General features: G+C 42.4%; 1 protein-coding gene across 1 annotated transcript in view; it reads left to right on the top strand.

Annotated features, from left to right (window-relative positions):
• The window catches only part of LOC124120618 (collagen alpha-1(IV) chain), a 69,054-nt gene that overhangs the window by 5,631 nt on the left and 51,416 nt on the right, over positions 1–12,007 (top strand). Inside the window, exons 2-5 of the mRNA XM_046483510.2 lie at positions 615–671; positions 1,730–1,864; positions 8,893–8,937; positions 10,786–10,848. Of these exons, the coding sequence (XP_046339466.1) occupies positions 615–671; positions 1,730–1,864; positions 8,893–8,937; positions 10,786–10,848 (300 nt within the window). The remainder of the gene's footprint in view (positions 1–614; positions 672–1,729; positions 1,865–8,892; positions 8,938–10,785; positions 10,849–12,007) is intronic.

Consider the following 12,007-nt stretch of genomic DNA (forward strand, 5'->3'; position numbering starts at 1 on the left):
TATCATTAATCTGTATTGAAGTCCCCTATGTCAACATCTATCCTAATCAAACAAGTATTTGATCAGTGCATTTGATGAATCATTACGCCCTTTCCAAAAAGATATGTTTTTACTTGAGTTTAATGAGACTGTCATTAATTTTCTTTGATTTAAGGAACTACCAGGCATTAGTCATTCGTTTTAGAGTCCAATAGAATTGTTTAGGTTGGGACTTGTACTGTGCAGAATAACATGTTTTTGTTTTCATTAGGGCATTTGGGTAGCCTAGTTGGTAAATTGTTTGTACCTCATGCCAAAGACCCAGGTTTGATTCCCCACACGGGTTCACTATGCTTGTCATAAGAGCGACTACCCAGATCAGGTTTTCAGGCTCGTGGACTTGGTTGATGCATGTCATCGTATCCCAGTTACGTGGATCAATGCTCATGATGTCAATTATTTACAGACCGCCGTCATATAGCTGGAATATTGCTGAGTGCAGCATTAAACAACAAACAAACAATGTGTGCAGAACATTAGTTGTGTTCCCTGTCATGATAGTGCTGGGATATTGGTAAAAGAGGCGTAAAAGCATACTCTTTCATTAACATTAATATCTTCTTTTTGTTTTCCAGGCTTGTAAAGGATGCACATCGTCTGTGTGTATCTGTGAGGGCCAGAAAGGAGAAAACGTAAGTAATACTTCCTACCAAGCCTATTTGCAAAATTATGCATTATGTGATACAAGTTGTGACAGTTAGTTGACAAAGAATCAATCACTTCAGTTATCATGTTTAGTTTGTGTTGAACTTTGTATTACATTTCACAAACAGTGTTCTGTATGTTACATTTCAGTAGGCGTTACTATCTGTTATCACTTAGCAGTTATGTGTACAAACATTTTCCTTACATAGATTCATACAAGTACTTCATTGTGTTATGTTTAACTTTGTATAACACTTTAAGAGGATTATTGTGAATGTTTGCAATTCTGTATGTATTGTTATGACTTATCACCTAGCTGTGATATAACAGGAAACAGTGTCACTACATCCCAGCTCAACATTACAGGTTAAAGAGAAGTAGAGGTCCGCTGTTATAGCTCTGCTGTTGTAGTGTGTTGTGTGAGCACTGTTTACATTGGTGTGTGAAGCTGTTTGTCTGTCCCCTGACTTCTTATTAGGGAAACCACAGACTGGTGTTACATCACACTTAATCATTCTCACTTGCAGCTAGTGTTTAAATGGCTATAACAGTGATGCAACACTTTGTTTAATTAGGACTTGTTAACAAATAAACTTTGCTGGTCGTTGACATTTTCTGGGTCTTTTATGATTGTTTGGCCTTCTGACATCAGCTTTAGCAGTTAACACTTGTGAAATGAAGAAATGTCATTAATTTGGCTAGGTACTGGGTATCTACATGATTTAGATGTTAATTTTTGTTAAAAAGATGTGTTAAATAACATTTACACAATAGGGAATAAATAGTGACCATTATATAAGTTTTGATAATCCTCTCTGGAATATCTGTATTTATTAAAATCAGCATCAGGAAAAAATATTAAACTCTAATTTTATTTGTTAGTGTTATTTAACTAGAGTGAAATATCCATTTTATATTGTAAGATGCATAAATAGAAAATACATTTAGTACTTAGAAAGGTGTGATTGAGGTCAAACCACCAGTAAATGTGTATTTTCTATGTGTTCTGTGAATGAAACAGTTCATGCTGGTTTGTGTGTTACAGGGAGGGAGAGGACTGCCGGGTCTCCAGGGTCCCCCTGGCCTGCCTGGCTTTCCTGGACCAGAGGGCCCCCTTGGCCAATTTGGGATGAAAGGTGACCTGGGTGAGGTTGGCGCACGAGGACCTAAGGGATTCAGAGTAAGTACCAGAAGTGATGGGTGTGTAGCAGGGCATGGAGTCATCCCACAGATGACACCCTTGCATTGTCAGCTTGCCCATTAGTCATCTGGAAAAGGTGTGTGACCTCAGATTAGAAGGTCCATGGTTCGAATCCCATCACAGGACTCGGAAATATTATGGCTGCTACAAGTGTAAACATGTTTCATGAACAGAGCATGAGCAGTGGTGGAAATGGAGCCAGTCACTTTTCAGCTGGGTAACTTTTTGGCGATCCTTTCTCACTTCACCAATAGGTGACTATGCTTGTCGTAAGAGGCGACTAACGGGATCGGGTCAGGCTCGCTTGGTTGATGCATGTCATCATATCCCAGTTACATAGGTCGATGCTCATGATGTCAATCACAGGTTTGTCTGTTCCAGACTCAATTATTTACAGACGGCCTTCATATAGCTGGAATATTGCTGAGTGCTGCATTAAACAACAAACAAACAAACAAACACTTCACTAATAGATCATCTCATGGCTGGCAGCTTTTTTGGACAGATTTGCTTCCATGTTACATTAGGGGCGGTCGGGTAGCCTGGTGGTTAAAGCGTTCGCTCGTCACGCCGAAGACCCGGGTTCGATTCCCAACATGGGTACAATTTGTGAAGCACATTTCTGGTGTCCCCCACCGTGATATTGCTGGAATATTGCTAAAAGCAGCATAAAACCATACTCACTCACTCACTCACTCACTCACTCACTCCATGTTACATTAAAGTAATCATTAGATTTTAATTCCATTCTTTTCTGAATGTGAGGAGGAGGCATGTTATTTTTGGGTGGGGTGTTACGAAGTGAGATGAGCAGGGATGAAAATCCTGTAATCCATTGACTATGGCCTAATGAGGAATACTATATGAAACCCATGGTGTAGAATCAGGAATGTATTGGCTTCACTTGGTGCAAAATCTATTGTTATGGTTCAGGGGATTTCAACATTAATATTCTATACACAAATTCCACATTTACATGAGCTTTAAGAAAAGAGACCAGTCAAAAAGCCTTGAACAAACTTCCCCTGTGAACTCTTGAGACATACTTAAAAATAAGTTGAAATGTTTATGTTTTTATTTCATAAATATTTACAATTTTATCTGTGGTGTACATTAGTAGACAATATAGGAAAATAAGTCAGGTGAGCCAAATAAAATTATTTAGAAAACGTCCTCTTGTTCACACCTGCTCGGCCTCAACCAGTTCATACACCTGTACAAGTCCATCTGAGTATTGGTCCCGGGGACTCTCAGCAATAAAATGTGCCAATCCATGGCTTTAAAATGGGCGTCCCAGTGTGACCGCTGTAGCAACAGCAAATGAACAACTAAGTATGTGTGATGCCTTATGCTTATTAAGGTTGGGATTTCTTTGTTTGAATGGAAGGTGATTGAAGTGAAGAAAACATGGAATTTCAGAACAGAAATACAGATAAATCTTACATACATGCTTCAATATCATTAGTTTCAATCAATTCCAACATCAATGCATTTTTGTGTCCATGGGATATTATTTGCCTCCATTCTTAATTTTTATGCATATTTGAAATAGATTAGAGCAGCACCCAGCACAGTGGAATATGTATAGTTTTGCATCTGGTACTGGTACTGATACACACTGTAATCAGAACTGTATCTCTATGGATAGGAGTCCGCCCGGAGAGCGGAAGGTCCGGGGTTCGATCTCCAACCGCATCATACCTAAAGAGGTTAAAAGATGGTACTTGTTGTTACCCTGTCTGGCGCTCGGCATTAAGGGGCTAAAACAAGGACTGGTTGGCTCGGAGTCAGTATACTGTGTCTGAGTGGGGTATTCATATTAAACTGTGACATGGTATCTCAGTGAGCTAGCACTATAAATCGGCATTAGTCCGAACTAGTACAAGCAGCCACACAAACACACACACGTACATGCACGTCGCTGTATAAGTGCAATAATCTTGGACGCGACGTTAAACCCCATTTCACCTCACCTCCCCTATGGATAGGACAGTGTTAAATGACCATGGGAGTTGAAAGTGTTCATGTAACAGAAAGGTGTGAATAGGTCAAATATTATTTTCTATGAACTTCTTTCCCTTTGATGATAATTCTTCTGATTCATTTGGTTTTATAAAACAATGTGCAAGTCTATCCTCTTCTGAATAGAAACAATAATCTGATTTAATATTGGTTACCGAAACTTTATCAAAATGTAAGTCGTACAATATCAGACTTCCAGCACTGTGTTTGTTCATGTGGCTGATGTTTAAGGGGTAAGGAATTGTTAATATGTGTGTGATGTGATCATTACTTGGGTTACATGGTCACAGGGGTGGGGCCAGCTGGCTGATTGGGATGGAATTGGCAGGGTCTGCTATATATTTGTTTTCTGAGCTTGTGAGATGATGAGCAGTCCATCCGGCTGACATGTGTAGGCTGACTGTCTCTAGACAGCCCCCCTGTGTAGTGTGTAGGCTGACTGTCTGTAGACAGCCCTCTGTGTAGTGTGAAGGCTGACTGTCTGAAGACAGTCCCCTGTGTAGTGTGAAGGCTGACTGTCTGAAGACAGTCCCCTGTGTAGTGTGAAGGCTGACTGTCTGTAGACAGCCCCCTGTGTAGTGTGAAGTCTGACTGTCTGTAGACAGCCCTCTGTGTAGTGTGAAGGCTGACTGTCTGTAGACAGCCCTCTGTGTAGTGTGAAGGCTGACTGTCTGAAGACAGTCCCCTGTGTAGTGTGAAGTCTGACTGTCTGTAGACAGTCCCCTGTGTAGTGTGAAGGCTGACTGTCTGTAGACAGCCCCCTGTGTAGTGTGAAGTCTGACTGTCTGTAGACAGCCCTCTGTGTAGTGTGAAGGCTGACTGTCTGAAGACAGTCCCCTGTGTAGTGTGAAGGCTGACTGTCTGAAGACAGTCCCCTGTGTTGTGTGTAGGCTGACTGTCTGTAGACAGCCCTCTGTGTAGTGTGAAGGCTGACTGTCTGTAGACAGTCCCCTGTGTGGTGCGAAGGCTGACTGTCTGAAGACAGCCCCCTGTGTAGTGTGAAGGCTGACTGTCTGTAGACAGTCCCCTGTGTGGTACGAAGGCTGACTGTCTGAAGACAGCCCCCTGTGTAGTGTGAAGGCTGACTGTCTGTAGACAGTCCCCTGTGTAGTGTGAAGGCTGACTGTCTGTAGACAGCCCCCTGTGTGTTGTGGTGGCTGACTGTCTGTAGACATTCCCCAGTGTAGTGTGAAGGCTGACTGTCTGTAGACAGCCCCCTGTGTGTTGTGAAGGCTGTCTGTAAACATTCCCCAGTGTAGTGTGAAGGCTGACTGTCTGAAGACAGTCCCCTGTGTAGTGTGAAGGCTGACTGTCTGAAGACAGCCCCCTGTGTAGTGTGAAGGCTGACTGTCTGAAGACAGTCCCCTGTGTAGTGTGAAGGCTGACTGTCTGTAGACAGCCCCCTGTGTGTTGTGAAGGCTGACTGTCTGTAGACATTCCCCTGTGTAGTGTGAAGGCTGACTGTCTGTAGACATTCCCCAGTGTAGTGTGAAGGCTGACTGTCTGTAGACAGCCCCCTGTGTGTTGTGAAGGCTGTCTGTAAACATTCCCCAGTGTAGTGTGAAGGCTGACTGTCTGAAGACAGTCCCCTGTGTAGTGTGAAGGCTGACTGTCTGAAGACAGCCCCCTGTGTAGTGTGAAGGCTGACTGTCTGAAGACAGTCCCCTGTGTAGTGTGAAGGCTGACTGTCTGTAGACAGCCCCCTGTGTGTTGTGAAGGCTGACTGTCTGTAGACATTCCCCTGTGTAGTGTGAAGGCTGACTGTCTGTAGACAGCCCCCTGTGTAGTGTGAAGGCTGACTGTCTGAAGACAGTCCCCTGTGTAGTGTGAAGGCTGACTGTCTGAAGACAGCCCCCTGTGTAGTGTGAAGGCTGACTGTCTGTAGACAGTCCCCTGTGTAGTGTGAAGGCTGACTGTCTGTAGACAGCCCCCTGTGTAGTGTGAAGGCTGACTGTCTGAAGACAGTCCCCTGTGTAGTGTGAAGGCTGACTGTCTGAAGACAGTCCCCTGTGTAGTGTGAAGGCTGACTGTCTGAAGACAGTCCCCTGTGTTGTGTGTAGGCTGACTGTCTGTAGACAGTCCCCTGTGTAGTGTGAAGGCTGACTGTCTGTAGACAGTCCCCTGTGTAGTGTGAAGGCTGACTGTCTGTAGACAGTCCCCTGTGTAGTGTGAAGGCTGACTGTCTGTAGACAGTCCCCTGTGTAGTGTGAAGGCTGACTGTCTGAAGACAGCCCCCTGTGTAGTGTGAAGGCTGACTGTCTGAAGACAGTCCCCTGTGTAGTGTGAAGGCTGACTGTCTGAAGACAGCCCCCTGTGTAGTGTGAAGGCTGACTGTCTGAAGACATTCCCCTGTGTAGTGTGAAGGCTGACTGTCTGAAGACAGCCCCCTTTGTAGTGTGAAGGCTGACTGTCTGAAGACAGTCCCCTGTGTAGTGTGAAGGCTGACTGTCTGAAGACAGTCCCCTGTGTAGTGTGAAGGCTGACTGTCTGAAGACAGTCCCCTGTGTTGTGTGTAGGCTGACTGTCTGTAGACAGTCCCCTGTGTAGTGTGAAGGCTGACTGTCTGAAGACAGTCCCATGTTGTGTGTAGGCTGACTGTCTGAAGACAGCCCCCAGTGTAGTCTGAAGGCTGACTGTCTGTAGACAGTCCCCTGTGTAGTGTGAAGGCTGACTGTCTGAAAACAGCCCCCTTTGTAGTGTGAAGGCTGACTGTCTGAAGACAGTCCCATGTTGTGTGTAGGCAGACTGTCTGTAGACAGCCCCCTTTGTAGTGTGAAGGCTGACTGTCTGAAGACAGTCCCATGTTGTGTGTAGGCTGACTGTCTGTAGACAGCCCCCTGTGTAGTGTGAAGGCTTACTGTCTGTAGACAGTCCCCTGTGTAGTGTGAAGGCTGACTGTCTGATGACAGTCCCATGTTGTGTGTAGGCAGACTGTCTGTAGACAGCCCCCTGTGTAGTTTGAAGGCTGACTGTCTTAAGACAGCCCCCTGTGTAGTGTGAAGGCCGACTGTCTGAAGACAGTCCCATGTTGTGTGTAGGCAGACTGTAGACAGCCTTCCCCCCTCCTACTCCCCCAGTAGGCCACGAGAGAACCCGCCCAGTGAGGCACTGCGGCATGTGACAAACACATGCTGTCAGTCCATTAATGCATTCAAATTGCTCAATTGCTGAATGACGCATGCATTTTTGAGTCATGGTGCCTCTTTATTATTCTTTTTCTTATGAAATTACGTCAAATATATTGATAGTTTCTAAGTGTATTGAATGTTAGGTTAACAACAAAAGGAAACAATTGGTTCTCAGGCAAATTTGATTTCTATGTTAGAAAAAAATGCTACTCAAGGTCACAGTATCCTAAAATGCAAAAGGGTTGGTGTTTTGAAATAAATTCAGTCTTCAAGTCTGACAGAAGGGACATGCATGAGGTACCGCTAGACACAAGGCGACTTCATGATAAATCCAAGGCGGGGATGTAGAGTTTGATGTCACTGTCCTTGACTGTGGCAATGTGGGAGTGAGGGTGAGGGTAACGAGTGGGAGGTGAACCTCGTAGTGCTGGGGGTGGGAACGCACTGTCATGGCATCAGACAGGGATGGGCTGTCTCATTTCTCAAGAACTCAAATACCGGTACTTGTAATTTAATAGTCTGCATCAGCAAAATTCAAAATTCCAGCTGATTAGGAGGTGGATGACTGGTACATGTATTCCGGAAGGGACATTAAGGATACTGATGTTTTTACATGTTGTTTTGTGTTAGAGGAATGTATGTCTGTCGTTTAAAAGATTGCATCTGTTCCGTAATGCTTACATAGGCTCGCACGCACACACACGCACACACGCAAACACACACACACCACAAACACACACACACCACAAACACACACGCAAACACACACCACACACACCCAAACAAACAAACAAAAACACGCATGCACACACACACACACACAAACACACACACACCACAAACACACACACACCACAAACACACACGCAAACACACACCACACACACCCAAACAATCAAACAAAAACACGCACGCACACACACACACACACACACACACACACACACCACAAACACACACGCAAACACACACCACACACACCCAAACAAACAAACAAAAACACGCACGCACACACACGCACACACGCAAACACACACACACCACAAACACACACGCAAACACACACCACACACATGCAAACAAACAAACAAAAACACACACGCACGCACGCACACACACACACACACACACTCTCTATTTACTATTTGGCAACTATATGGTGATTTCAGTTGATGTAGGATATGTCTATACTATTAATACACACACAAAGAGGCATCTAATCCTTTGTACACAGTTCTTTAAGTGCTTCCAGTAGAAAGTAATTGATTGTACAAAGGCCACACCCTACAGGCTGATGTGCATGATGATTTAAACATGCTAAATATGAAATAAATCAAAATTGTAATTATGTATGAAAGACATATACAGTGTAGGGGTAATATGTCAGTAACATTATACAGGATAAATATTCTAGAGTTAACCAAGTGTTCCAAAATATTTCCAAATTGAAACGCAAAGGCTAACCCTGAAATCGGTTTGTACAGAACTAAATTGTGAAATCAGTAAATGACCCCAAGTTTAATGAGTAATTAACAAATTATATTGAAACCCACAGTTTAAGGTTTACAATCACAAAAGGCAACACATTAGGTCAAATAAATGGCAGCATTCCAAAGATCCTGGTTCACTTCTTGACATTGGCATAATGTGTGATTCCGGTTTCTACAAGCAGCATAAAATCCATTTAATTCCAGGATATTGTTTTCATCAGCGTTCCAGTTATATAATGTCGTAGACATTTACCTCTTTGATGAAACCCCAAGGATGTTGTAATGTTGAAGAGTAGAATGTTATGCATAATTTGAACCTTATTGTATTATTTACAAACATAGCATAACATTTGATGTTTCTTTGCAGGGAACTTCAGGTCTGCCCGGTTTCACTGGAATACCAGGTATCCCGGTAAGTTGTCACATTGTCTCTCTATCCCGGTAAGTTGTCACATTGTCTCTCTATCCTGGAAAATTGTCATCATCTCGCTATCGTGGTAAGTTGTCACATTGTTTCTCTATCCTGGAAAAATGTCACATCATGTCGCTGTCCTGGTAAGTCGTCACATTGTCTCTCTATCCTGGAAAATTGTCACATCATCTTGCTATCCTGGTAAGTCGTCACATTGTCTCTCTATCCTGGAAAATTGTCACATCATCTCGCTATCGTGGTAAGTCATCACATTGTCTCTCTATCCTGGAAAATTGTCACATCATCTCGCTATCCTGGTAAGTTGTCACATTGTCTCTCTATCCTGGAAAAGTGTCACATCATCTCGCTATCTTGGTAAGTCGTCACATTGTCTCTCTATCCTGGAAAATTGTCACATCATCTCGCTATCCTGGTAAGTCGTCACATTGTCTCTCTATCCTGGAAAATTGTCACATCATCTCGCTATCCTGGTAAGTCGTCACATTGTCTCTCTAATCTCTATCCTGGAAAATTGTCACATCATCTCGCTATCCTGGTAAGTCGTCACATTGTCTCTCTATCCTGGAAAAGTGTCACATCATCTCGCTATCCTGGTAAATTGTCACATTGTCTCTCTATCCTGGAAAATTGTCACATCATCTCGCTATCCTGGTAAGTCGTCACATTGTCTCTCTATCCTGGAAAATTGTCACATCATCTTGCTATCCTGGTAAGTCGTCACATTGTCTCTCTATCCTGGAAAATTGTCACATCATCTCGCTATCCTGGTAAGTCGTCACATTGTCTCTCTATCCTGGAAAATTATCACATCATCTCGCTATCCTGGTAAGTTGTCACATTGTCTCTTGTATCCTGGTAAGTTGTGACAATGTCTCTTGTATCCTGGTAAGTTGTGACAATGTCTCTGGTATCCTGGTAAGTTGTGACAATGTCTCTTGTATCCTGGTAAGTTGTTACAATGTCTCTTGTATCCTGGTAAGTTGTGACAATGTCTCTTGTATCCTGGTAAGTTGTGACAATGTCTCTTGTATCCTTGTAAGTTGTCACAGTGTGTCTCTAGTATCCCAGTAAGTACTGAAAGCAGGTGCTTGTTTATTTGCTGGATACAATTTTCATGGAGTGCTGCAGGTTTACCATAACAGTTTAGAAACATATTTCATAAACATTAAGCTGCTTCATGTGGATTCCATAAGCCCCAAGAAAATATGTCTTGATTTTCTTTCTCACATATTTTCAGTATGCTCAAGGTAACTAAGTTTCCAAATGCATTAACAGGACTGCATCACAATATGTGCAGCTCCTAACACACGTCAGCTGTGCGCCAGAGAAGTGCCAGTGCTCTAGTGCGTGTCTGTACACTATCACATGATAGGAATCTTATCTGGTGACCAGGTGATCTCATTACGAGGGACGATATCTGGTCATGCTACATTGAAAATGAATAATTTCATGTTTTTAAGATTGTTTTTCATTTCAAGATACAATAACTAAAATTCAACACAATACAGTAGACAATTCCTTACGGTTTGTATCTGTACTTAATATTCAATACAATGTTTTTGATAAAGTGGAAAAGAAAGTGTCATCACATTTCTGTCTACAAGCCAGAACTTTACTCATCATTTTCAATAGTTTTGTGTTAACTTCTAAAAACTTCTAATCTTTTAGTCATCTAAGGTGCTTCGATTCGCTGTTCAGAGTTGTGTCCCTTGGGCACGCCAGAAACCGATAAAATCTGAAAATTTCCATTTTCAGCAGAATCATAACATTACTAGATGGTAGAAGGATTTCCATGACTAGAGTGTTGAGATCATGTTGTTATTTCAGGGTCAGTCTGGTATGGAGGGACCGGTAGGACCCCAGGGATATCCCGGCTGCAATGGAACCAAGGTATGTGTAGCGGCCCGGACCCGAACTTCTGATAAACCTCGAAGTCTGGATGTAACTGAGAGTCAAAACACTTCTTTCCAATGAATAATTAGTTTTTATTCATGTGGGTATAACAATGCCTTATATGGACAACACAATGCTTCCAAATAAGTAGATCCCTCTGAGCTTTAAGGTTTATTTGTAAGGACCAGTGTCAGGGCAAAATAATTATTGCCTGTAACTATAATGGTAGTTTACTGCTATTAATATATATATATGGATGACTTTACAGTTACTCAGATAGCAATTTGTGTCTGTGTTCAAAAATGCAGTCTATTTATAGAAATGATTACATAAGGACAAGGGGAACTTTTGGGCTGAATTATCTGCCCTTTGATTGAAACTGACCTTTAGACTGCCAAAGTCAGAATGACCCAGAATGGATCTCATCGTATTTATAGGTGTGAGAAAATGGTCACATGTCTGTTATTGACCAATCAAATTACGAGAAATTACGTCTCTTTACGTCCTTATTCCTTTGAGGGATCTACTTTCACAATGTAAAATCACTGAAATAAAGAGGAAGGCAAACCATCTCAGGAGGTAATTTGGTATAAAAATGAGTATTTATACCAATCAATGAATTCTGTCTAATTGATTCACTAATTGCCTTCCAATATCACAAGATAAACAATTACGTCCTGCTACGTCGAAGCTACGTCCTTGCTGCCTGCCGAGAGGACGTAATAACAACAAGCAACATCGACTGGGAATTACAATGGACAATTCAAAGAGGAAGATTACAAATGTCAGGAGGCAATTGGAATTTATCTGATGCATAGGACGTTTAATAACACAAATTGGCCACTGGTATGCTTTGACAGAAGCACTGGATGTCATATTTATGAGAAACATGTTCATAAATAGTGACGCTAAATACTGCGCATGAATACATCAGCGAAGATTACATAGTTCCTGATGTCAGAATTAACAGTAACTTTAATACACGTCTTGACATATCATCAAATACGATTCTGGGTTCCTCTGGACATAGTTCATTAGATTAAATAAACTTTATAATGCAAATGCTAAGCATTAGCCAAATTCAGTAACTTCATCGCGACCTAGGCTAGCTGTCACAAAGTTAAAATGGCGGGCGTCGGCGAAACACGTAGCTCAG

The sequence above is a fragment of the Haliotis rufescens genome, unplaced genomic scaffold (assembly GCF_023055435.1).
Source record: "Haliotis rufescens isolate VD_foot unplaced genomic scaffold, xgHalRufe1.0.p SCAF_9, whole genome shotgun sequence".
NCBI classification, from domain to species: Eukaryota; Metazoa; Mollusca; class Gastropoda; order Lepetellida; family Haliotidae; genus Haliotis; species Haliotis rufescens.